Source organism: Amblyomma mixtum, chromosome 2, assembly GCF_055824585.1.
Source record: "Amblyomma mixtum isolate Tamu chromosome 2, ASM5582458v1, whole genome shotgun sequence".
Classification (NCBI taxonomy): Eukaryota; Metazoa; Arthropoda; class Arachnida; order Ixodida; family Ixodidae; genus Amblyomma; species Amblyomma mixtum.
Window position 1 is genome coordinate 313720756 of NC_143013.1, and position 27373 is coordinate 313748128.

General features: G+C 47.3%; 1 protein-coding gene across 7 annotated transcripts in view; it reads right to left on the minus strand.

Annotated features, from left to right (window-relative positions):
* Positions 1 to 27373, minus strand: part of Rbp6 (RNA-binding protein 6) — a 526892-nt gene that overhangs the window by 291831 nt on the left and 207688 nt on the right. For 6 of the 7 annotated variants that reach the window (XM_089575092.1, XM_089575089.1, XM_089575090.1 and 3 more), the window contains exon 6: positions 6171 to 6257. The exons of the other annotated variant lie outside the window; for it this stretch is intronic. In XM_089575092.1, the coding sequence (XP_089431218.1) occupies positions 6171 to 6257 (87 nt within the window). The remainder of the gene's footprint in view (positions 1 to 6170; positions 6258 to 27373) is intronic. 7 annotated transcript variants of the gene reach the window in all.

The window sequence follows — 27373 nt, forward strand, 5'->3', positions numbered from 1 at the left end:
GAAGCACGGTTAGACGGCAAGAGCTGAGAGGAAATATTTCAAAAGTGCTTAACAACCACTTAAAAGGAACAGACAAGAGATGAAAAGTGAGCTGAGCAAGACGAAAGGGAAGAGAAAACAGATGGATCCTATATTAAAAACAAAAAATAAAGAGACAAGTAGACGCCCAGGCCGTCTCCAACCGCGCTGCTTGCTGCAGGGCTCGCATCGCGTGTGGTGTGCGGGGAGGGAAGGCCACGTGGAGTGGACCGCCGAGGCTGGCTTAATTAAAACGTCGGGAAAGAGTCGCCGCCAGGCACACTCGAGACGCATCACTTCCTGCTCCCTTGTCGCCGCACCCCTCCTTCCCTCTCCTCTCCCCCACTCCTGTTCCACATTTCTCCCCGTCCCGTTTCTTCTACGCGGCGAGAATTACCAAGAAGAGCAGGCCAAGGAAAAGAGAAAAACACGGGGACCGTTATACAGCCAAGGCTGCGTACTCGTAACACCCTCTCCCACTCCCTCTCTCTCTTAAACTCGCTTTTCATTTTCATCGTCACTGTCCTCCGGCTACCTCACTTCTCCTCGGCCCTTCGCAGGCAGAAACAAAGGGAGGGCAGCGAACGAGAACCTGAGAGAAGAAGAGAAAAGAATTTTTCGAAAGTGGCGAGGAGAAAGAAAGGTGAGAGAAAGGGGACATCGCCCTCGAGCGATTTTCGAGCCCAACGCCCCCATAAGCCGACCGCTGTGCTGCTGCAGGCGCAAGCGCCGAAGCATAAAAAAAAAATTAAAGGAATGAATTAACTGAGGAGAGAGAGAAGAGAAAAAAAGAAATCATCGAAGACGAGGAAGCATGTTTAAATTACGCGACGCGCACTCGCGCGCTTTTCAATATTTATGAAGCTCTGCAAGACAAGCGACTCGTGCAAACGAGAAGGGCCAATATGTGCGCACTGGCATAAAGACGGCGACGGCGGCTGCTGCTGCGGTCGGACGAGACGCTGATCTCGCTCTCTCGCCACCTCTACCCAAACCCTCTTCCTCATTTCTCCGCACCTCCCCATTCTCCTCCCCCTCACCGCAGGACTTGTCCCTTCTTCCTTTGTCCCTCCTTTACTTCCGCTAGAGCTGGCCGCCCGTGCTGCGCCGCCGTTCGTTCTTTTGTTCCCGCTTTAAATCTTGCCTACGCTTTCTTGGTGGGGCTCATGTTGTGGTATATTGCCCCAGGATGGATGAAAGTGGGCTCTCCTTAACGAAGCATCGCGATAGGTGCTATCGCTTTCCCTTCTTTGAACTCCTATTTGCTAGTGCGCACGTGCGTCTGTTCAGTGATGTTCTGCTCGACGGCTCCCACTTAGCTGAGGTTACGACGAACAATGACGGAACTTCTAGTTGCTCCAGACTACAAAAGGCGTCAGTGATGGCGGCACTTAGAGATGCTGAAAAAGGAGGCAGAAAGGAGGAAAGGCTAACGACGACGACGAAAGCGCTGGACTGGCATTGACTTTCTTGAATTACATTGCCTCATTTATACCTTTTTATGTGCTGTCTTAAGTGCCTACTCATGGGTTGTTGTTGAACAAGGCGCATGTTTCAATTATATTCTCCGCGGGCACTTAGTACCACGTGATGCGGTCGCGTATTGGAGAAAAATAGATCTCCTGGGGCCCAATCTCTTGTATTCTAGGTCAAAGGTATAGGCCAGATATGGTGTGTGAAATACCTCTAAAGAGTATGGGCACGCAAACCCAATCGATTAAGCCTCGTGGATGAATCCAAGGTGCTCACTAAGTGCATGTGATAAGCAACCTGTCGCGTGAAAAGCCCAAGCTTAGGCAGTTGCCGCAGTGAAAGATGAAACTCTACACCTAAGAATACACGTTAAAAATTGCCAACGTCACAATGAGAGATTCGAAGTAATACCTAATGTGCGCGCTAATTGAAATCGTGCTACTGGCACTTCCCGCACCACCTGCACCAAACCTTTTGCGAGCACTTCACTGTTGTTTCGGGCCCATGATGTGTTCTAGCATGATAAATGACATTGGGCAAATGATAACTTCGGCTGACAAAACTGGCGGTTCTAAAATCTGTAGAGCAAGAAAGGAAAAGAATCAAGCATGTGCAGGTAGGCGTCCCTCCTTTCCCCAGGGTCTTTCTGATTTACGTCTCAGGGCAGCGTTTAGAGAAACATCTGCAAGAGAAAAGCCGAAAGCAAAGCGGCTGCCCCGGCCGTTTTCGCCCGGTCTTCTTACTTACATCCAGGTCCAGTCAAGTGTCGCCGACCCTCGGAAAAAGGGGCCTCACGACCGCGCCCTTAAAAAAGCAGCGTCGCCAGGCACGGTTCAGGCGCAGAAAGGAAGCCATCGCGCCGAGTCTCTGCGGGTGGGTGATCCCGAAAGAACCAGTGATGGAAGAAGAAGGTGCCGGGAGAACGTTCATTTCTGAGGCGCCGGGGTTAAAACTTTACAGCGCTAAAAGTAGGGGTCCCCGGACTCCCCACGAGAAGGGGCGATATGCCGGGTAAGCACTGCGGCGCTGTTCGCTCTTTACTGCTCGAATTATTTATTTATTTTTTGCCTCCGACGTTAGAACACTCTGAGCAAAAAGGTGGTCTCCTGAGGTTGTAAAAAGACGGCGCGAGGCGACGCCTACGACGCAGCCCCGGTGAATTCTTTCCCCCTCTGAGCGACATCCGCGTTTTCTTACCGTATTCTTCAAAGAATGGAGTTGGGGTTGGGAGGGGTGCGCGTATTTTTTTTTTTTTCTAACAGGGCTGATTTTGTAAGCCCTCTCACACTTTGAAGAAACACAATTCCGATCACTGAGTTGGTAGCTTGGTGCCATGAGCCGAGCGACAAGCAAGAGCTCTCGAGGAATAACATGTAAAAAAAGGAAGATGAAAAAGAGAAGCAGAGCATATGAGACGTCACAGGTAAGCCCTTCTTGCAGAATTCGCAAACACGCGTATGACCGCTCAATCTGACTCTCGCCCAAAAGACAAACAGACGTTTATGCGCTGCTATCCAGAAAGCCCTTCAGCAACTCTAAACATTCGTCTTTTCGCTCATAGTTGGCGTTCCACATAATATGACTGATCCCGCGGATGGCATGCGTTTTTTATAAGCTTCATCAGAAACTGCGAAGCCAAAATATGTTCAGCTTTTGTCAAAAATATACAGCACAAGGTGTCTGCATTGAAGCCATGCAGTCGGGATCTCCGGAAGTCCCGAAAGTTCATAGCTCCGGCAGGGGAAGGCTTGAGTTGCCCTTACTTTGAGCCATTTGTAACACTTACGATAAAAAACAAGCAACATAAAATGGCCGAGAGGCGAACCCCTAGGGCTGTGTAATACTGAGAAAGGCTGCATGGGACACGAACCAGGTAAGAAAAAAGCTCTCTGTGTTCACTGAAGCCAGGAACATGCACAGCATCCACACGCTAAAATTTGTTTGCTTTCAGGTGCGCCTGTGGTCGGAATACTGCACCACCATCTTGTGTGTTTGGCTTTTTATACTCGACCAAAACGTCAACGCAATCGACGACATAAAATAACACAGCAACATTCTTTGTCAAAAACACTGCTACCGTGCACAACACAACATATGAATTTCACACAACATGTATTTTTTGTTTAAACCTATTAGCAGGCTAGCTGGTTCGACGTATTTATAAACTGCACCCATAAGATACGCACACACGGACGAGGAGAAAGACGAGACAATATGCGCTGCAGTTTTGAAATATCTTCCGTCTCCCTTCCAAAGGCACAGACTTTAATGCGCAACTGCGTCTGCTTGATGCTTCCTGTGGGGTAACATTATATCTCCTTCTTCACTTATTAAATATAGCTTCCAGCAGTACAGTATTTAAATATGCAACAATGCGAAGTCACGATTGCTGGGGCCCCAGATTTGATCTGCTTGCATCGTAACTGTTTCACGAGGGGAAGGAGTAATAATAAATAGCAGTAACGGAGAAAACTCAGTTTCAGAGAACCAACCTGGACATGCAAAGCTCCCGGGTTCGATCACCCAATCAGGTATTTTTCTTAATCCGCGAATATTGCCTGACAAATAACCACGTAGCTTTCCTTTGTCGCCGCATGACATCACTCACGCGGATGTCAACGAGTGATACCAATCGCCCAACTGAAATCTCACAAAGTATTAATGAAGTCCCCTACATGCATTGTAGTAAAACTTCAGTGGCCGTTTCGATTTCCACAGCAGAAAATCCTTCCCGACGAGGACTTCCCTAAAGAAAATGCCGAGGTGTCTAGTCTAGCTTTGTCCTACGCTAAAGAATAACTTAGTTTCTTACTGATCCCTCCGAAATCACCGATGCGTTACATGCAGCGCGTACCGCGACACACTCCCAGGAAAGTCTGAGTTCTCTGCTGCGTTTTTTGCAGATGGTGGACGAGCAATGCCTAAATTTAGAAAATGAAAATGCCCGGACAATAAATCACGCGCGGGGATACTACAGGCTCATGACTGGCTGCGATTTAGCCTACTTCTTCCACTGTTACGCGCCGCACTGGATTAGTGGCAATGACATTTAGTAGCGCTCGGTACACTCTAAACACGAAAGGAGAAAAAAGGTGTAAGTATGATGCCCAAGCCCTGAGATAGATTTCGATCACTAGAAATACGGAATACCTACGGTTGGCAACGGAAATAAATTATATCTTTAAAACATGCAAAGTTCTAGCAGTCACGAAGATTTTAGCCGAAGTTGCAGTCTTCTCTCTCTGATAACCTCAAGACTTCCGCTACCGCGTTTAATAGCCTCCCCCCATCGCTAACTACAACAAGTTATTATGCTTTGCAGTAGGACTTCCTATGCAAAGAGTAAGCATTCCGGATAATTTGTGATCGAAATCTTCTCAGGAACTTTGCCAGCATATCCTGCCCCTGAAAGGGAGTGCGCTATATAGACGACAGCTTACCCCCTTTTTAAAACTCATACAGGCGTATCCGTGGAGATCGTGTAGCGTGGATCAGGTAATGGGTGCCATCGCGATCGCCGCGGCAACATTTCGACAGACGCGAATAGCAAAGCAGCCCGTGTCCCGAAATTGCAGAGTGCACCAAAGATCCACAGAAGAGCAAAATTAAACAGGAAATGAGCGCAAAATTAGTCCTCCTCCACTACTGGCACCACGTCAAGCTGCCCAGAGAAGCTTTTATTCCTAAAAACCTTCCAGCATGTTCTGGAAAATAAACACTGAATTCAATAACTGCGCGCCTCATAGTCCCTCAGTGATGTTATCTCCTGCGAAATTCCACAAACCTAACCACACTAGACCACACGCTCTCGCTTTCCGCCACAGAGTCAAGAACCACGTATACGCTAAAAGCACAAAGTCAACAAGGGGCCTTGCAAAGGACATGCAGCCGCATTTCAATTAGCGAAACAGACTAAGTATCCGATGGTTACACGTCCACATCAATCCTACGTCGCTGAATTTGATTATCTGTTAAGTTAGCTGCCAGCCTGCGTTATTAAGAAGCGCAGATTACAATTTCAATATATATATTTTTTCCCGTACTTTTTGAAACCTCGGCACTGACTGAAGTTACTCGCTTTGTGTTAAGCGACCAGTCATCGACACACGTGGAAAGACGCGTAGCGATATTCTTTAATAGCTATTGTTAAATACACAGACTAATATAGTTACAATTGAAACAGCGCAGCAACTTAGGCCCATTCACCGCAAAGGGTAATGCTTAGCAAGTGCCACAGCAGCCCGCATACTGCCTTGAAAATTGTCTGTACTGTCTTTTTAATCTGTGTGCATTACCAACAGCAATTGGCTGTTGGTAATGCACCTCGGAGCACCAGAGACCTCTTAAGCATTCATCCAAATTTTAAAAAAGAAAACTAGAAAGGAATCTCATAGCAATAACAACAAACACAAAATGGAAGAAAGGTAGAAAGTGCATGCGTGCGATACGACATAGTGTCCGCGCAAACAGCAAAAGTAAAGTTAAAGCCACGAGGCGGGCTAAGTGCTTGCTTCCAGGGATGCCTCCCACGCGCATCAAAGTGAGCTGTGCGACATCTATTTATTTTCCCCTTTTTTCCTTTCCCCCTCTCCACGTGTCTCGATAGCTTTGGCAGCAGGGGCAGATCAGTGGCAAAAAGAGAGCAAAATAAGAAGAAGGCTGGGGCCGATTCGACTCACCTCCTCGAAAACCGAAGCGTACGCAAGATAGCTATTTACATTGCCGTCAAGGGCTACCTGTAACGCCAGCGTTTCGGGAGGGCCTTCCTACAAACGGAAAACACCAAACAGTACGAATCAGCCAAAATCGAAATCTAGTACATGCGCATAATTTTGCATCAAATTTTATTCGCTTCTATGTGTTCTATGCCTCCACAACTATGCGGTGCATGTTTTCCTAAGACGGTCACAACAAGTACGCCACTACGTCATACGAACGTCAAACGGTGTTAAGAGGTACCTTAAAAACTATAGAATTCTGAAAACTTGCCGCAGACTTGTTGGCTGCAGAAAGATATTTAAAATATAGCACCATGTGTCAAAGTATACCAAGAGTAACATGCACAGTGTGTGTCATACTCAGAGGGAACACAAGAGATGGATAAACCGGCGCTTAACTCGGGAAAAGTATATTTTACCGAGAAGCAAAAAATATTCGCAGAGGGCTCCAGACGAGCAGCGTGAAGCAGCGCTCTTTCTTGGCTGTTAAACCTACTTTTCACCGCGTTGGGAGCCAGTTTGAATAATTCCTCGAGTTCCCTCTGAGTGTGACACCTCCTGCACATCATGCTGTCTTAACCAACGCGAGCTTTGCCAGTTTCGTGAAGAAAATACGCCTGCATTGATAACAGTCCATGGTCGATAACAATATAACCTATCGAAACTCTTCATTCCCCACCTGCTCTCGAAAGGTATTGCGACAAAGCCACCACGAAGAAAAGTTATCTAGAGGCTTCCAATCTGCACACGGATAAGATGACTGACTAATCGATTATTTCTTTAATTGATTGACTTTTTCTATTTATTTATTTATTCATTTGAACTCCTAGGGGTTCTCTTGGGGACGTTGTTGCATTTTTCCACCGTCACAATACAACCGCTACGATGGAAATCGAACCCACGACCTTCGGATCAACAGCCTAAGGACACGGGCCTGACGGCAGATGCACAGATAAGAGGAGAGGGTTTTATAAATAAACGAGGACACCACACCGGAGCGATTAAAATAGCCGAAGAATAATAAGCCACTCCGAAGAAATCAACGAGAGGCTTGGTTATAGTGCACTGAGTGCTGATTCCCCAGATAGAAGTTTCTTGAAAGCTCTATAAGGTTACAGCCACGTTATGCATTTAGTATTTTCAGTCCTCAGCGAAAATAACCTTCGCACTAGAGCGACGGCTCATTGAGACGTGGTTCCGTTCCTATTAATAACGTGCCGAATGGTAAAAACCAGAAAAATGATATGGAAAAAACGCGTTCTAAAGGCCGAAGCACAAGTTTGCTACGGCGAGAAACATGTGGTTAGAGACTGAAACAAGACAAGCTTTGTCTGCTGTCCACAGAATTCTTCACTGACATCCCCAGGGGCTGTTTGGAGGTGATAAAAGAATGAAAAAGCCAGCCTCCACGAAGCCTGTGTGATAGACTCTCGTCACAGGCAGGTAACAGTTCGTCGTTCGCAAGTTAAAAATCAGCTCTCGGGTTCAGATATTACCAACTATAACCGACTAGGTAAAAGCTTAATAGTTAACAGCTGTAAGTATACATGGCCAGCAGGGCTGACAATTGACAGTATATATTACATCGTTCGAACAACAAAAAAGAACATAATATGAACTTTTAAGTACGACTGCAGAAAAACGTCACAAGAACGAGAACATTTCGAAAGGACAATTTTCTCATCCACGTCTTTTTAAGAGAGCTGGCGACCCAATGCGAAACAACAAATTACCGAGCCTTCTGTAGTGTTGCGCCCTTTCTTCTGCCGTTCCTCTCATTTCCTGAAACGCCTACGATGAGCACAAAGACTCAGGAAAGGGTCGAAGCGGAACTACCAACTACGTCAACGAGAACGCGTCACGAAGTAAACCAAGGAAAATTAGACAAAACCATCTCAGGAGAAGAAAATTCCTTTCTTGTTGCTCGTAGAAAGTCGACTTAAGCGCAGAGCGCTAAGAAATAAGGAAAACGCTATAAATCATGCGAACTTTCTTTCTCGATGGTTCCAAAAAGACACCCTCAATTACTCGTCTATTGAGAACGAGAAGTCGGTCGAGCCGTCTGGGCCTCAAGTGCCACTGAAAGCCGGAAAGCCGAACATCGTCTTTCTTTTTTTTTTTTATGAAATAGCCGAGAGCGCAAAAGGAGTCTTGAGAGAGAACCGTCTGACGTAAAGGCAGCGCAAAAACTGAAAGCTCCAATTCACAAGAGAGGCTAGAAGTGGCAGGTGCGAACTGAGAAGCTGATGAGGGAAAAGTTTTGCACGTAAACACTACTAAAGGAGAGGAATATCTCTCATGAGCGCTGGGAAAGGAAAAAAAAAAAAGCGCTCTTCACAAAAAGACGTAGTCACCATAGTTATTATTATGGGGCACTTCAAAGATAAAGGTGAATGGTACGACGGTACAGCGGGTCCAGATTTGGCGCTGGTGGGGCGGTAGCTGACGCAAATGCACTAGTCTGAACCGAACGAACTTTCATTTCATTTCATTTCATTTCATTTCATTTCATTTATTTACCTTAAAGGCCCCTTTCGGGGTATTACATAAGGGGTGGGTTAATCAAAAATTGGTACATTTTTTCACGATGACATATGAAGTTCAATGTTGGCGTTGAAGAGTGACGGGCAGGTGATAGCAGCAGTGGAGTGGGAGAGGCCGCTACAAAAAAGCAATGCTTGAGTGGCTGTCTCATTTGAATATGAAGCTTTACACAGGTGGGGATGCTATAAAAAGTGGATCGAGCGAAAAACCTTATAGATATAAAACAAGAACAAAAAAAAAGGCATCAATCTCCCTCTGCATTACAAATTTCTGCAAAATGAATGAATTCATACTTCTAGTGGAACTTCCTGTTTTGGATTAGTTCTTTTTGGTGTCGCCAGCCGGTGGCTTCCCAGCTAGTGCACTTGGTGACCGACTGACTTTAGCAGGCTCAGGACTAGGACGAGTTTTGTTCTTTATTTTTTAAAAAAAGCTCTCTCGCTATCACATGCACCAATTCTGGACAAGCCATTGGTTCATTCTCGTTTCACAAGGCGCCAAACGTAGCCCAGTGAGGCTTTTGCTAAAACATATCAATCATCGTAGAAGACGGCCTCTCATAGATTAACTTCGCAGCTTCCGTCGCTAGGCGGCACCCGAAAACGACAGTAGGAACAAGACCGTGAGAACCGTGACCTGCCCTCCATGCGAGAGGAAGCGCGCTGGTTTCTTCTAAGCTCATATGTCTACGGCAAAAAAAAAAAAAATACAGAAAAGAACTATTTTGCAAAAGTCCTTCCACTTTGGGAAATTATCGCCAGAACTGGTCTGCTTAATCAGAACTTGTTGCGGAGAGACTCTTGCTCGTACAAAAAGGTTCCGAATATTCCGCAGCCCTTTCACAGTGAGTGAAGCCTTCACAACCATATCGGGGCGCTTATGTCATCTCTGCCAAAAAGCCTCTCAAACTTTCTTACTTTACCACTCGCTGAGTCGTGGAACGTGTAGAACTGAGCTAGTTTTATATTAATAGACTCCTTCGTTTTCAGGTCTTCTTTGTTTTCTGACTTCGGGGGGGGGGGGGAATCGGGCGATATTTTCCAGCTAACTTTCAGGTATGAATCAGATTATTCTGTAAAACAATCCGTAATTCGAATTCAGTCCAGCCATGGTTTCCAGTAGAAGCAAATTCATTACAATAGCTTTTTTTTTCAATGGCATAAAATGCTATATTTCTGCACATTATATTGTGAACAATATAGAAAGGGGAGATTGCACTGCAATGCTTTTCGAAAATCGAATATTGCGTTTTTTTTTTTTCATTTAAAAAAAATAGTTTGACACGCACTTTGTAATCTGCTGCGCAGAACTTCCGCGGCTACACAAGACCTGTCTGCTTTTCCTTCTCCACTGCGGAAACAGTAATTTAAAGTCTCAGCGATCAGTTGAAACAAACAAGTAACTTGGAATAGCACACCGTTAGCGTAGATTGCGCTGGATAAAATGACGTCAATGAGACATCTGGTCAGTACCTGTGTTGTGCTTCTCCCTTCCAAAAGGTACTGTTCGAAGATGACCTCGAATAAACGACCGCCACAAAGTGTTAGACGAAAATTAAAATGATCAGTTGACTGCAAGCATTTTCTGTAATAAGCAGAAGGCGTCCGCTAATTTTCGTGTTCTGTTTTTAGCGTTAACCGCAGTAAAACTAAGTTTCATAGAAACTTTATTTTCGGCTAGTAATGGGGCTTAACCCGATTTTTAAAAAAACATGTTCGGGATGTAAGAATCGGATAAAATAGGGTTTTACACTAAAACGAAGGGTCCTAAATATAAACAATGCTTTACCTTTATTACATTTTATCATAATTTTCCGTACAATGCAGAAATTCGACTTCTCGATAGCGATAACTACATAAGCGAAGAGTATTTCTTTTTGAACGTGCACGGCTTTTGTAGCGGCGCCAATACTTTAATGAGGTCATAGCATTTAGTATGAAATCGTATATGTTTTCAGAAATAAAAATAGCCATGCGCATAGTCACCAAGAACTCGAACGACTGAAATGTAGAGAATTACTGCCGGAAAAAAATATAACCCACTTTTCCAACGTCGTCAGTTTATTCGAACGTTCACTTTCAACGCACCTGGCGTCATGAAAAAGTGCGCCGCACTGCGGAAAGCAGCTTTAGCGCAAGCTGACGCGAGCAGAGGGAGTTTCGCGGAATGCAACGCCCACACGCAAACGAGTAGAGCCAGCCACCCAGTTCGTGCACTTGCATCGTTTCGCCAGAAGTAAAAAAAAGAACAATAAAACTCGCAGAGGGCTGTCGCCAAGCGGCGCGTATTTTCCAACGACCGGCCATACGTCGCCGACTCGCCGGGCCTGCTGCATAGACTAAGTCGGCGACGCAGTTTTACGTCTACCTCTCGCATTCCGCCTTCTTTTTCCCTTATTGCAGCGAAGTAATGCAGCGAAGCCCAACAACGCCTCGGCTGTTGTAACAACGTTTTGCATTCTTCGGTTCCTTTCCGGGTCACCTTTCATATTTTCAGTTCCCATTTGAGTCTTTCTATCGTCCCTGATTTCTTGACAGCATTGGTCGCTCAATACCCTCTATTTTTTTCTCTATTTTTTTTTCTCGGGCACGCACTACGCCAGAAAGTCAAGAGTGCTTTCTTTATGAGTTTCCTCCTCCCGTGCCTTTTCGATTCCGACTCGCGCCTTCTCCACGTTTTTCCCGCCCAGCATTTTATTCATTCCTGCGCCATGCCTTTCCGGGTGCCTTCCCCTCCCCCGCTCCTGGCCGCGCCAGTGGAGACGGCATTCGCTTTTTGACGAGCCTCGCAGGTTTCGAATTGTTCGAACACGCACTCCCCCATCGCGGAGCAGCTTGCAGAGCGGGAACACGTTTCCCAGCGCCCGGGCAGCACACGTGTTCCTGCTGGGCTCGCTTCTGCTGCCATTTTATTATTCCTGTCCCAGCAGGAGAAATGTAGTACCTTGGCAGGCTTACGAGGTCTGAATCCCCCTAACTTTCCCGGAGGAAATCAAAACCTGTCGCACAAAAAGAAAATATAGAACAATAATCAAGCCGCACTGGGTACAAAGGCAAAGGAAAGAAACAGAATGAATAAGCACTTATGTGAAGAAAAATACTCGAAAGGGCAAAGATATTTGGAGGAAAGTAGTTCTTAACAGCGTTGAAGAGGTGAAGCGGAGGAGACTGAAGGCGGCGCTTAGTTAACGCTTGCAGGAGCACGTTCCGCCGAACCTTTTAAGGGGAGCGAGGAAGACGCGGTATAATCGTAATTAATTACTGCGCACGCTTCAGCAAAGTCCTGAGCCCGGCTCCGTTCAAATCCGCATTAACGCTAGTAACACACACACACACACACACACACACACACACACACACACACACACACACACACACACACACACACACACACACACACACACACACACACACATATATATATATATATATATATATATATATATATATATATATATATATATATAGGTGAACATTTATTGGGAGTCGACGCTTCGGACAGAGCCTATCCTTTTTCAAGACTGAAGTCTTGAAGAAGGACAGGCACTGTCCGAAACATCGACTCCCAATAAATGTTTATCTAGATGAAGCGTTTCTCAATTTCGCATTTTACCTCTAGCAACCAAGTACGTTTATATCCGCACTACCGCTAGTAAAATCCCGAAAGTATCGCACACTGCGTTTGAAACTTTAATGCGAACCAGTTGAAAACAAACTGCAATATAAAATGCACGGATCCTGGGGAAAATGGTGCTGGTTACGATACATTCGTAAATTTTTACAACGTCGCAAGATCTTTTGGCTTTGACGTTCATGACCTCTGAATTTACCCTGCTTAGTTGACACCAAAAATAGAGAAAGCGGCCTGTAAAGACTTCAGCTGTTTGTACTATTCCATAATGTTGCGCTTGTAATTTATGCAATAAACTGCACGATTTTTTAAACGCAATCTTCTTTCCCGAAAGGAAAACAACATTACCGCTATTATCCATAACGAAGCCCTTTTTGCAAAGAAATAATACAGTGTGTGCACTTACCACGAATTAAGACATTAAGTCTCGAATACCAAACGATTCTGACAATCACTAGATTTTCGTATTTTTGACAATGCCAGATTTGAGCATTAATAGAATGCAAGTTACTGCGCCCCTACATCTTGCGTATCTACCATTATGCAGTTGATTTTATCTCTGTGAATAGCTTTCGCATCTCCTTTCACCAGCTTTCAACTTTACTTAACGCGTCAAACTTGTTGGGGAGCTGGGCTCAATGCGCATCCTGCTCACAGAGAAATTCCCTTGAAGACGCTCACAATTTCTGACCATAAATGGATAAAGCAAACAACGCGGTGTACTTCACCCCAGCATGTTCATACAACAGGTATGCTCCACAAAACAGAGCCGAAAGCCTAAAAACCTCTGCGCGTAAGAGTTTACTCGGCCCCAAAAACAGCTTTTTATACATATCGTACATAACAGTACGCAAACAGATTCAATCCTTCCCATTTCTCACAGTAATCTTTGAAGGTAAATTCACCCCACATATGTACTTCATTTCTTGCCGGTAGAAAATCCTGCCAAGAGGTCTTTACTTGTTTTCCGTTCCCAAGGTGTGCGCGAGCGTACAGGGATTCGATCCGAAAACTTACTTCACGCCCAGCACGCGGGCAGAAGGTTCATACTTAAAACGCTTGATTTCGTCGTTCCGCACGATCTTACCGGCGTCACGCAGACAGGAGTAAAAAAGATTGAGACCTAAGAGAGCGCAACGACCAAGTCAAACCGAAGAACGATATCTTCAAACACATTTTACGCGTTTCCAAAACAAGAATTAGCTGCAGAAGCGCAGCGATCGAAACAGATAGTACGGGAAGAAAGCGAGGAATAGTTGAAAGCAAAGCAAATCTTGAAGCCTTTTGGGAACACTTCCTGAGACGTGCTTTTTAGCCCACCGTGCCTCGGCGGCGCGTGGCGAAGGTATCTATGCGCGCACAGGCGCACGATGTGCCTCGATAAGAACGTGCCGAGCATGCGACTCTTCTCCCGACGACGCCTCGCTCCCAGCTCCGCCGTTGGGCTTCCGGCTCTGTCCTCGCTCCGGCGAGGCAATGCATGTCCGCCACGTTTAGTGCCTTTCGTGCGCGCATGTTGCGAGCAGTTATCTCTCTACGTGACGCTCACAAGAGTCCCTTCCGATAAAGAGCGGGCGAGACAGAGTAAACATTCCTGCGCCGATAAACGAAGAGCGCGCGACACTTCTCGCGGAAAATCTCCGCCAGTTGGACGATAATTTCCCGCTAATTTGTTTGCAGACTGAAGCACCGTTCTCTCCGTCCCCGACACAACTTGAAGGCACTGTTTCGTAAGGAACGTAAACTCTAACTATTATTTAACAGAAACACGCAAGCGTCGAACAAATCCACGTACCGCGCTCGGTGACAAAGCGCAGTGTCAAATATGCTGCAAGAGGTAAGCACTTTTGCGCATGCGCATATTGCCGCCATTTTCGCCGCCTGACTCCGACATGTGCCAATGTGCAAACATTTCTTCGATGGCCGCGTGATGCTGTTAAGGAATTGCCCGGTGTACACCTGACATCCCTAATTCTTCATTATCCCTTATAAACGCTCTTTCCTTTTCCAGAATAGTTTATGGTTTATGGGGCCTAAGTAACCCAAAGGGACTCAGGCTGTGAGGGACACCGTAGTCAAGGGCTCCGGAAATTTCGACCAACTGGGGTCCTTTAGCGTGCACTGACATCGCACAGCACACGAGCCTCTATAATTTCGCCCCCTTCGAAATTCCACCGCCGCGGCCGGGATAGCACACGTTTCTTTCGAGTCAGCAGCCGAGTGGCATAACCACTGAGCCACCGCGGCTGACACCTTTCCTCATTCGAAAGGTAGCCGGTCGAAACCCTCGTCTACTTAAACGGACCGTGGGGAGAACCCTTTCCAATAATTACTCTGAGTAAAAATTGATTCTCTGCCTCTTTCTGGCAATGTTGACATTTGTCCGGCAGTAAAAGCCGTACTTATAGGCGAACAATCTGAATTTCAAAATTTTCCCGCCACTCCATTCGAACGCGCGACGTCCTCACCGAAAAAGACGAGCTGCCAACATTTTGAAGTGAATGGCAGCGTAGCGTAATGTCAGGAATCCGCGATCAAAAATCGGTGCCCAAGAACCTATTTTACTTGCGAAATAGGCCGGTAAAGTCAACATCTGTATTTGTATTTTCTTGTTTTTCTAGATTAAAGTCGGCATTTCGGTGAGAATAGTCTCTCTGTGATTAAAACGCGGTATGCCAGACCGATGCACGCCAACTTCTATTTTTTGCACCTAAAATTACAGTCTCCCTGTAACTACTGAAAGAAAAAATACTTTTTTAATCTGGCACAAATGAAAATAAACTCTGCTTTATTTCCGTATAGCTGTGGCTTCCCCAGATACAGTTGAATCTTGTTGTAATGAAGCTGAAGGGCCCGGCGATTACTTCGTTACAGCCGTAGCTTCTTTACAGCCAGTGTTGACCGAGCTTCCAAAGGGAATCGTCACTCATTCGTTATATCCATAATTTCGTTATAAACCGTTTCGTCAAAACGATGTCCGACTGTATTTCTTTGTTTCTTGCGCCTAAATAAGACTAATGCCGAACACCTCATTCAACCAGTCACGGGACGCCAAGATATTCAAATAAGCGACTTGCCACTAATACACAGCGTAACGACAAGCGAATATCGACCAGCTTCTGGGGGAACCCCTGAACATAAGGCAAGCCCACGCTGATAGAAACGCCTCAAGCGTTAATTGTGATGGGAACTGGGTGCAAGAAATTAAACAGCTTGCACTGAACGCTCTAAATTTTCAAGAAAGTCTAAATTGTGCCGTCCCTCTCCCCTTCTTCGTGATGGAGTATCCAAATCTCTTCAATCGCTTCGACACATCACGCAGCCATTTGGCGTTGAAGCAGCTCTACGTATAGTCGATAGACAACGCGAAATGCAAGAACATTCACGAAGCGCTTAATCCCCTTCGCTCGCAAAATACTTTGGCACAAGGCCAAGAGATTCGCCGATACGAACAGCGCCGACTCGCGCGGCCCATAGATAAAAGCCAGTCGCAACGTGAAAATCAGCCAGAAACGAAAAATCTGGTGAATCCCTGCTATTCATGTATCGATACAATATTGCGCGGTTCCGGAAAGAGGCGACGCTGACGCAACGGGTGCGATACGTCACCGCAGAGAACAAACGCCCGCTTTTTTTTTTTTCCACCTTTTTTCTTATTATTTCTTCTCTCGCGTTGGCGAACGACGAAGCACTCGCTGAGGGCCAAGCTGCTTGGCGCCGCCGGCAGCCATACGCACGGAGTCCCGTTGTTCCGGTCGGAAGACCAATCAGAAGTCGCTTGGTCCGCTCACGTATCCATTGGTGGGACGCTCAAACTAGGCCGAAGAAGTTTGCAAAAGAAGCACCTAGAAGTACAAGGAGGCGATCGGCAAGAAACACGGGCGAACACGGTGAGAAATCGAGACAATCCGCAGTCGCCTCGCCGATTTATATCCTTCGCTGGCCGAGTGTTCGTTTTTTCCCTACTTTCTCTCCTTTTTCCCTACTTTTTTTTGGGGGGGATGATAGCCCCCCTCGAAGGTGGAGAGGGTGGCCGCCAAGCTTGCAACGCGCCACCGCCGCTGCCGCCGAGGGAAAACACGACCCTCTGGCGACAGTTATGAGAATTTATGTCCGCAGTTTTGGCCGCATCGATCCTGCGTGAAATATCGAAGCGCTCGCTAATCGTTCAAGCGGCCGGTCGACGACGATGGTCCTGCTGCGTAGGTTTCCGGATGCTCCTGGCGGATTGGGGAAGAAGGAGGAAAGGTCTCCATCTCTGTCGCGTATACTCGAACCCCCTTTTGCGCCCGCACACTCCGGTCTGCACATATGGGTGTTTTCAATCTTTTTTTTTTTTTTGCGTCTCTCCTCAAGCAGCGGGAGCGAGAGGCGGCAGAAAAAAATAAAGGGTTTCTCTTTCGGTATCGTTCCGCTGCACATCGGCATTGCACGGGACGAGCCCCCTTCCTTGTACACTATACGTGTACGGTTGCCGAACGCATTATCGACGACATTAGTTGCCCCCTCCAGAACGGCTGCGCAGCGCGAAAAATAGGAAAACATTTCCCTTTGTATCACGCACTCCTCCGTAGCTGGCCGCAAAACACAAGGAGGCCCCAGCGCAGTATCCCGGTTTCCCCCTTTTCTTCTTTGCTTCGCTCGTTATTTATCGTTGGAATCAGAGCAGCAAAGACGCGCATCCATCCGGGCGAGAACAAGGCCGGCACGCTGTTCAGGGAGCAGCCGCGCCCTCTCCCAACCCGCGCCGCTATTCGCCAGTGGAGGGGCGTCCGCTATTCCTTTATCGTTTCCTCAGCTTCCTCTATCCCCCAGCATCCCGCCGTCGGCGGCGGCTGTCCCCTGTCTTCGACGGCGGTGGCAGCGGGTTTACTTCTAGCCACGTAAACGCCGATCGTGCGTTACGGAGCGCCGTCCCCGCCTCCCGGGCTCCAGCCTCGGTCCCCAAGTTTCCGAGCAGTGCCAAGAGGAAAAAGGCTCCCCAGAGGAAGATTCACGGCGCGAGGACCGAAGGAGCGTCGCACTATACTGCAATGGCAGGAAGAGGGTGAGGAAGCCAAAAGACAAAAGAGGAACGGCGGCGGCCGGAAGGGGAGACAAAGTCGCGGGAGACAAAAGGGCCGCGCTGCGGTCAGGACACCGGGTCCTGACGTATGGGGGTGAGCGCTGCGGCACCGCGGGTTCCTCCGCAAACAAAGGGCTCATTAGACCGCGCGCCGCTGCTCGCATTTCAAGAGGAAAGGAGCGCGCGGCTCCAAACTGCGCAAACAGAGTGGACACGAGGGTCTCCTTAGCCCCAGCGAGGCTGCAGTAGGGGGCCAAGTAAAGCGCAAAGCGGAGGTGAAGCCCCTGCCGCAGCGGTCGAGGTTCACGGAAGAAGGCCTTGGAAGGCAGCCGCCTAGCGGCAAGAAGGTGCACCACGTTGGCGGAGACAGCGAAGCTTCGTTCAAGCGCCTCCTCGTTAGTGCCGTTCACTTCGAACTTCTTGCTGCTTCGCTTACTGCAGAATTCTGATAAGCACACACAGCCCTACGAGCTACGGATGGCACTGGTTGTGGCTGACTCCATCGTTTTAGCGAAAATGCCGGAGATATGCCGGCACCTTCTAAAAAAAAAACCAGAAAAGTCTCGCTTTCGCAGTACTTTGCTTCTGCACTGCTCGCGCTTACTCGTGCAAGTTAGTGTTTTGCCAACCACACTCCGGTGACCGTCCTGCATGTGATCCTGCCGTTTATCACATAGTCTAACAATGCTATGCTACTCTCTCTTCGCTCGCCAACCCTTACCCTACTACTTGGAAGGAGAAGTCATCCACCTACCAAATAATATTTATGCAAATTCGATTCATTAATTTGCTGACCGAGAGTATTTTTGGTATGCAAGATAAATTGAACAGCATAATCATAATGTTAATAACGCACATATTTCGAGAATTTTACTGCACAAGACTCTAGCGGCGAATATGACTGCGTGCATGATAGTAACTGGAATAAGGGGGCAATTAGCACAACGACCTTCCACTACTATATTCTTTTCTGTCAAAAGTGATTCCTTCCCAGCATAAAGTATGATACCCACCCCATCCCCCAGGCTGACTAATGAAGCCGAACAAGTCAAATGCCTAGCTCAGATACCCCAGGCTCCCAGTGCATGCGTGTACACACTGGATATGGAGACTGCATATGCAGTTCGCAAGGAGGTTAACATATTCGATAGTATGTTCTTTGCCGACGAGTGAAGCCGAAGAAGACCCGCTGGGAGTGGAGCGCATGCGCTCTCGCGCTGAGGTTCTGTACGCTATATTTCTCTAGGTAGCGTATATCAAAACACCTTTTGCCACCCGTCCTACAGTTCAGTCATTGGCCGCCGACCCGTGGCCCATCACTGTAAAAAACTGGAAGCCGAAGAAAGCATTAGAGGCTGGAAACTTGGGCGCTTTACAAGCGAAAGTGCAAATGGAAACAGAGATTTCAAATTATGTTTAATGTGTGCCGACAAGAACGTAAACATGCAAGAGCAGCAATTTCGTCGCCATGAGCCTCAGAGCGAGAACAAAACAATGATTGAAATATGCATTTCTTGTTTTCGTTTGAATTCATGGTAATCATACTTACATACCTAGAAAACCAGGGAAAGTGTTACAAGCGCTCAAAGAGCAAGCGCGTTCGCGTCGAAATCTCATTCTTTACTTTCCCCATTTCTTTCCCGCTCAAGCACACCCTGGAACTGTATCTTTATCTGCAATAAAGATGCTGCTCCTCCGCATCCCCGTCACTGCCTTCAAAACCTGGGAGTATGCGAGCAAAGTCAACGCAAATTAACAAGATGCAGCACCGACTGCCCCCTTCCTCACCGCACACGTACGGAAGATAAGTAAAGAAACGGCGCTTTCACGGCGGGAGGAATCGGCGAGAAAGTGCGACGTATTCTGTCAACGTCCGGCTCAGGATATAATCTCCCCCGCTTAGAAGGGAGCTGAAGCTGCATTTTTCCTCGTCCGTGGAGGCGGAAGAGACGAACGTGCCGGGCACCTCTTTCGAGAAACGATGCCTCAGCACGCGCCAAAGCCCGCTGCCGCCGCCAGCGCCACCCCGGGAGGAGAAAGGGAACCAAGCCCCTCGGCCCTGGAAATCCCGGCACAAAGCGCCTCACGCGCCAGAAGCCACTGAATACAAATTGCCTCCAGGTATCCGCTCCTCCGAAAAAAGAGAGAAAGAAAACTTCCTCTTTTACGTGCGCCCCCTCGGCGCGCGCGCCCGGCAGCGCGAAACCGTTCAATTTCGGCATACAAATTCACTCGCTTAAACGTCCGCGCCGCCTTCGGCTCGGCTCGATCACTTAGCCTGTGTTTCGGCGCGCGCAGTTACTTTATTCTCTCTTCTTGGGCTCTCGAGGCGGCAGGAGCGCGCCCTTGTGCGCTGTTTATTTATCCCCGCGTTGGGAGGAGCTCGCTTCCTGGCTCGGGACCCGGAAGAGCGATCCGGGCACCGGGGCGGCGCTCGCCGTCGCAAGTGAGAAGCGGCCATCCATCTTTGCCATGCCCGAACCGGAGCCAAACCAGCCGGCAAGTTGGAGGGAAAGAACAGCGAGAGAAAAAAAGAGAGAGAAAATTGGGAGGAACGGGTGTTTCGGAGGGGGTTTGGACAACGATGCAGAACTCAGACCGAAGCAGCCGCAGAGACACCGGCAACGAGGCGCTAAAAAGAAACTTGAGCAGCGATGCTGCCCCGCTGTACAGAGCGCGACCAACCGAGGTGGGGAAGGGGGGGGGGGGGGGGGAGGAACCATATTTCCTGCAGGCGAATGACGTGGACGACGATGACGATGTTATGCTATGGGGATGTCAAAACCTGGCACGCGTGTAGACGACAGCGAGGCGACAGCGCCCGCGTTTCTGTGGCATTCTCGAAACCACGCTAAGCGCGAAGGATGAGCGTCGTCATAAACAGCGCGCTAACAGCAGACGAAGTAATATATATGGCGCACTCGCCATGAAAACATGGGTCTTGTATGGCGGCAGTTGCATGGCTTCAATGAAGTAACTGAAATAAAATAAGAACAAGTGCAAGTCGGAGCCCTCTGGATGCGCACTTCGGCCGACGCACACGTGCGGGCTTTCCGAAGGGCCAAGGGCCGGACGCATTCTAACCGAATGTCAGCCACACGAGAACAGAGCACGAGGGTCGGTTTCGATGACAAATAGAAGAAGAGCTATTTAAGCCACAAGAAACACCTGAAAATATGAAACAATAAAAAAGGACTATCCTTGAGGAGGCCACTTAGTATGCTTGTAAACTGCGTCACTCGCAAGAAACAGGATCGGTGTATAACAGATTGTTATATAAGAGCACGAATACATGTATGCACGTCCTTTCGCCTTATATTAAAGCTCCTTACCAACTGGCATTTAACCGTAACTGACCTTATTTTAGGCTGCTTACCAACTGACTTTAACTGTAACTGAAGCGAGACTTCAGTGCTAGGAGATATAATAAAATCACCTTTTTTAGGACGCTAGCACACATAGTGGCCATTCCCTGCATTTAGCCGTTGTATGTTTGTCTCTCTGTCTGTCTGTCCGAAGCCGGTTTTGTGGCAGATTGCTTACCTGTCCACCGGGTGGTGGACTACCTGTGCAGCCTGTCAGGCGGACGCCCATTTAAACGTGAAAGGTTGCTCGGAAAGAGCAAACTGGGTGGCAACCCAAACCCAGCAACCCAAGTCCCACCGGTGGCAACGCCTGCAGCAGCACCTGCCTTGTGCCAGTTTGCCAAAGTGTTGCCGGTGGGCAGGTGAGCAGTGGCGCAGCGGCACAATGCAGGTGCTGCGGCAGGTGTAGCAATGCCCGCCTTTCACCTCTGCAAAAAAGAACACACACACACCAACAACCACCTTAACCTAGCAGACCAGCGCAGCACCGAAACACATCATGCTAGCGCAGACAGCCGCATTTGGCCTAATTAGCCTAATCGACTGAATTTATTTTTTTAACAAGGATGCGTGGTTATGGCAGCGAGTTTCAATTCAAGCTTTGAATCAACTACGCTTTAAATGCCGAACCAAGCGCGTTCAAAATGAAAACTAGCGTCAGCTAAATGCACCATAGCTATCTTAAAAATTCGCGCCCAACTGAATTAGACCAGATGTAGAGAGGTAGGTATGCACAAAAAATGCCGCAGTACAGCGCATACAGCCAAATATTTCAGTGATATTCCTCCTTCGTATAGACCAGAATAAATGACGCACCGACTTCGATAAATAATCGTTGTCCGCTGTATACTTCGCTTCGTCATTTCTTCTTCTCTGACACACAGCCAAGCAAAGAAAAAGAAAAAAAATTACTGCCTCGCCACTTTTTGTTGCCAGCAGAGTCACAGAACGCGCTAAACGCGTTTCCGACAAAAAAAAAAAATACACGCGGGAAAAAGCCGCAAGGTGGTGGGCGGAAGAAGCAGGAAGGACGTCAAGTGCGTGTTTAGAGCGCAGGAACATAAGCAAACAGAAAGAAAAAAAGAGAACGCGGAAGGACTCTAGAAGCCAAGAAGGCTGCAGTATAGCACCGGCGAAAATTCCATCAACAATGGAGCCATCGAGTTCCGCCGAGTTCGTTCATAACAAGGAAAAAGACGTGTACAGATATCCTGAAAGAGAGACTGAGAAAAAGAGAAAACAAAGAAAACTCCATAGAAGCTACACTAAAAAGGGGAAGTGTCTCACCGAAAGCACAATTCACGCTGGCGAAACTCCAGCCGGATAACAAAGAATACAAAGAAAATACGGAAGAAGCTCACTCCGCGGCTTCATTTTGTCGACGCGCGGGAGTTGCTGTATACGGAGAGAGTGCGGTCCACGCCGAAAGGGCGTTACGTGCGGGGATAAAAAGTTGCGATGGAGTGGCGCCGGGATAAGAGAATGGAGGTGGGTGTCGGCCGCGAAGAAGCCGAGTCGGAAGCCGCGTTCGCCCCACGGCTCGCTGCTATTTCCCGGTGCGCTTCTGCGCGCAGGGCCGCTATTGATTTGTGTATCCACAACACACCTAAACTAGGTTTCTTCTCGGATCTTGCGAAACATATATAGGTAAAACAAAAAGCTATGGGCTCGTTTCTACCCAGCTTCTGTCGTTCCGCTTTCGTGGAATCTACAAGGATGGCCGCCCCTGTCGTTATGACTGTTATCGGTCTTTATTTCAGTCAGAGAGAGCAAAAAGAAAGATGAAAACATAAAATTTCGTTTGTTCTTCAGTTGAGTTACACTCGCTGCGCTAAACGTGACGCGGCATAAAAAAGAGGCCCGGAAAACGTTTCCCAGAGCGCCGGCTGCATTCCTACAACGCGCTTTAAAGTTTGTGGTCGCCATAAACCTGGTAAACCAGAATAATTTCCTCGACTACATCTACGTTTACTGTTTGCATACCAGTGTTCGGTGTTCAATATTGTTTTTCGATGACAGACACGCAAGGAGCTTGTCAGTTTTGCTGGTTCGGAACAGATTAACAAGAACTCGCTAAATTGTGCACGTTTGTAGACTCTATAGACTCTCAGCGCCCCTTCGCTCGTTGCCATGTTTACCCGCTCAGTGTCCCCTTATCAACAATCACACCGCTCTCCTCGCATTCAGCAGATAAGGGTACGGAAATGACGGACTCAATAGGACATACTTCCGGTATCCGCCAATAAACCGGGTCCCCGGCTAAACAACGCGAACAGTTGTTGTGCACTTAAACCAGACGGTGATGGCGACACCTCATGGCGTCGCCATCACCGGCCGAATTTGAAAGCTAACTGCGATGCGTCGACGCAGCTTTCTGGGTCGCGGATTTCAGAGGCTAGTCTAATGGATCACTTACTTTAAAACCGTGACCAAGGAGTCCACATCACAAGTTGAATCGAGTGGCGGGTAGAAATTTTAATTCAGTTATCTCGGGAATAAATGCATCTTTCTGCGGCCGGACATAGCCTTTGTCAAAAGTTTGGAGCCCAGGGGGTTTGCTTCTGAAGCACACTGTCTGGTTCTTAATGCATCTCCAGCGCTCCAAATTTGCGGAAGGTAAGAAGATTTCTGGTCCTGCCTCCTCCAATGGATAGGACTACCACGAATATTACAGGAGTCCCACTACAAGGCTTAGAAGCGAACCCCCTGGGCTCTAAACTTTTGACAAAGACTGTACATAAAAAAGAGCCATGTAATCGATGTTTACTAGGATAAAAAATATGAGTGGAGTCGTCCTCAGTCTCCATTTATGGAACAAGCGGTATTCGCCGTTTTGCCATTCCCAACGAACCTCTTCATCTGTTTTCTTTACAGCACATAAGCATCACGCAAACAGAAGCAGGGTTTTAGGTAAACAACCGCAAGCGAAGTTCTGCTTCAAGCGAAGATTCCTTTTAGAAGCAACAAATCGCATTTTCCAATCTCATTCTACGCGGCAATAAGCCAGAAGGGTACGGCATCGCGCCCGCTCTAGCCAGGGAAACAAACAGCAGAGAAGATGGGAGCTCGGAGTAGAGAGAGCCTCTGGCTATGGTTGAAGGAGGGCGCCAGGAAGGAAAGAGCGATCCAGTGCCATGCAAAACAGCGCGCTCCATACCGAGAAGGCGCCCGGAGCAAACTGAACAACAGCTAAAAAAAGAGAAAAATAGGAGGAACAAAAACTACGAGAAAGAGAATAAGAACAGCGGATGCGGGCCTGAAGGGTGGCGTCGGTGAGGCGCGCTACACCGTGAGGCAAAGCATCGAAAAGCAAATGGAGGGGAGGGCACGGGGAAGGCGTGCGCCAATAGCCTCGAGGGAGGGTGTTCGCTGGCTGCATGCCAATCAATTAGAAGACGCGCCGGCACGCGGATCCCCCCGAGGACGCCGGGGCAACAGCGGTACCAGCAGACCCTCGAAGAGAAGCGCCGGTAACGGCGTCAGCGCACGCGCCGCGAGGGCGATTAAGATTAAGCGCTGCCACGCTAGACACCCCAGGTCTTCCCCGCTCTGTGCGGCGCGAGCTGTACACTTGCGGGTGGCAGCGGTCAGCACCGCAGGGGGACATCTACGCCGGCACCTACACCATGACGCGGCAACGGTGGTAGCCCGAGCCAAGCACCAAAAGTAGGCGATGTAGGCGAGTCACCCAGAAATTCAATAAAAGTAAACTAAATTGATTTTACGAGAGAAAGATTACGGAGGACACTTAAGACTACTTACGCGCTATGAAGGCGAACGTTATTTTTTATTTTACATTTCTTATTCATTTCTAATGACACAGCTATTCATTAGCATACAGTCGTAAGGCAACGCATACACTAGGTTATACCCCTGTCAAGCGGGCAAGTTAAGTGAACTCACGGAGAGTGTGCTTCGCTGTAAGTACACTTTGCTGCATCTAAACGACGCAAGTGAGTGTCACTCGCGGAAGAGTGCACTTCGCTAGGAGTGCGTTCACGGATCACACTTTGCTGGCCGAGTGCGTAGCCTCGACGCAAGCGGTTCCAATGGTACAAAATTTATAGTGCATAAATAGTACTTACAACTTTATTTTACGTGCTATAACACTGTTTTCAGAAAAAAGTTCGTTGGTTATAGCAACAAGCGAAGCAACAAAACAAGTAAACGTGATCAGATGCAACATCGCTGCCCGCCGCCATCTTGTTTGTTTTCAAAATTCTGGATAGTCTTGGCTGGTCTTGGCTTTTCTTCTATTTTCCTTTTGTTTTCATCGTTAAAAACTGTTGAACCTAGTTTTATTTGCGCTATGACGTTAAGCAATCAAATATTATGAGTCTTTATTTCTTTTCCATCGTCCTGTTCAGAAATTCCGCTCATTTTCCGTCGCCATTTTTTTTTACTACGAGTGTACTTTGCTTTCCCGTTTAGCACTGCGTAGCCCAAAGTGTCACTCAGGATGCCGAAGCGCACTCCACGTAAGTGCACTTAACTTGCGCGCTTGGCAGGGGTTTAACCAAGAAGCAAAGTGCACTTACGCGGGTGCAAAAAATGCTACTTTCACCGTGTACCAAGGTCTTCTTCTAGAAGCTGCACACGGAAACGCTGCCCGTGAAAATTTGGTTTCAGAAAAGGGCATATTTGAACATTGCTTCATCAACTAATTGTAAAGACGCAATTGTGTTCTGGGATGTCTTGCAAAGGACCTTGAAAAAGCGGATTTATATGACTTCTCATACCATACCTTGCCGCAGTGAAATATACTGATGGACCTCTTGATATGATTTTCCTTATTGGACTACAAACCGTATGGAAAAGTGGAATGATGTACGGGCAGTGTGAACAAGTTTCGATGAAATCTCCTTTCTGCCAAATCATCTTGTATGCGAGGGAAGTGTATGAACAGAAATCAAACCGAAGTGGCACTCGCTCTTGGTGGCGTGTTCAGCCTTACTTCCCGTCTGGTGTTTTGCTGCTCTGCTTCTTAAATGTATCTCGTGCAGTTTCCTAAAAGATATGTAAATAGTTCATTTAAATAGAACATTATTACAGTGTAATGAATACCATCTTCAAAAAAAAAAAAGGAAAGGGGGGGGGGGGGGGGGGGGGTCTTTAGCCAATGGGCTATGGGCTGCGTGCTGCCCTCGCAATCTGAAGGTCATTGGTTCAGATCCCCACAACTTTGAAAGAAACTTTTTCTTTGCCCATGACCTCACTGGGGGTTTCATGCAGCACTTTTTCTGGACGCCGACAACTACGCAGGGTTCAGCTGCTAACGGGCCGCATAAGACTTTCTCCTTGAAAAAAAAAAAAAAAAAAAAAACAGACCTTTAACAAGGCTGCTGTACAGAAGCCGAAACGTGTAACAGTTTTTTTTTTTTTTGCCGCAAGTTTTGGTCGGCGTTCCTTTCTCTATTGTTATATGAACTTACTATCCTACCACAGAAAACTTTATGAAACAATAGCTTTCATCCTAAATCAAGCAGATTTTACTTCCATAGATGTACAATTAATGACGGATTAAAAATAATCCTCATGGCAATATGACTCGCCTAAAGCGCAGTGTAATCAACCAGGAAAATCCCTTGCGTTTGCACCTTTTGCTAAGTTTCGAATATATATATATATATATATATATATATATATATATATATATATATATATATATATATATATATATATATATATATATATATATATATATATATATACACACACCAAGCTTGACCCTGAGCCTCACGCATGATAGCCTTAGCCGCTTATGCGCCATTAAACCCAGCACAACACAACAACATCAAGTTTGTTTTAAGGCGTAGTTCCAAGTTACTAAAGACGGAACCTAAACAGTGAAAGTTAGGAGCGCGAAACAAATGATTGAATGATTAAAATCCCACTCAGTGTTCAGGCGTGTGACCACCGCGGTTGAAGCACTTTCGCTTCATACGGGCGCAATGCGTACACGTTGCTTCCTGGCACTAGTGATGGACCCCTTGGACGTCGCAACATGGTGTGGCTGCGCGCTGAGATAATCAATGAAAGCACTCACAAAATTCCGAATTAATATACAGACAAGCACTGCGGCCACTTCCTGAAGGTTAGCTGATGGTAGCGCCACCTACGGATCTGGCAGCCAGCTATTGGTGTTCTCTGTAACGTTTCGAGGAGAGACATGTGCAGTTTGTGAGAATGACGCGCGTGGCGCAGCAATGATCTCATGTCCAAATTTCTTGGTCAGACATATATATAATGCCGATAATTTAAAGATAGCACCAAATACAGTTCGCTACTATGATAAGAAATGCTGTCTCTAAACATGGGTGTGACACTAAGGCGCAAGCTTGACTGGTAGCCTATGTTCAAACACCTGGAAATGTGACATTTTAATGTCGTCATTGCGTTGCCTCCTGTGCGCAACATCGATATCAAAAACGGCGAGAAATCTCTGAATATATATAGCAAATGGTTTAAACACTCAGAGGTCTCAGTTTAGTCGTCCATGCAAAATAGGCGGCAGTTCACCTCCTCGTAGCTACAGCTGCCGCAGCTCAGCAAGTTGCAGA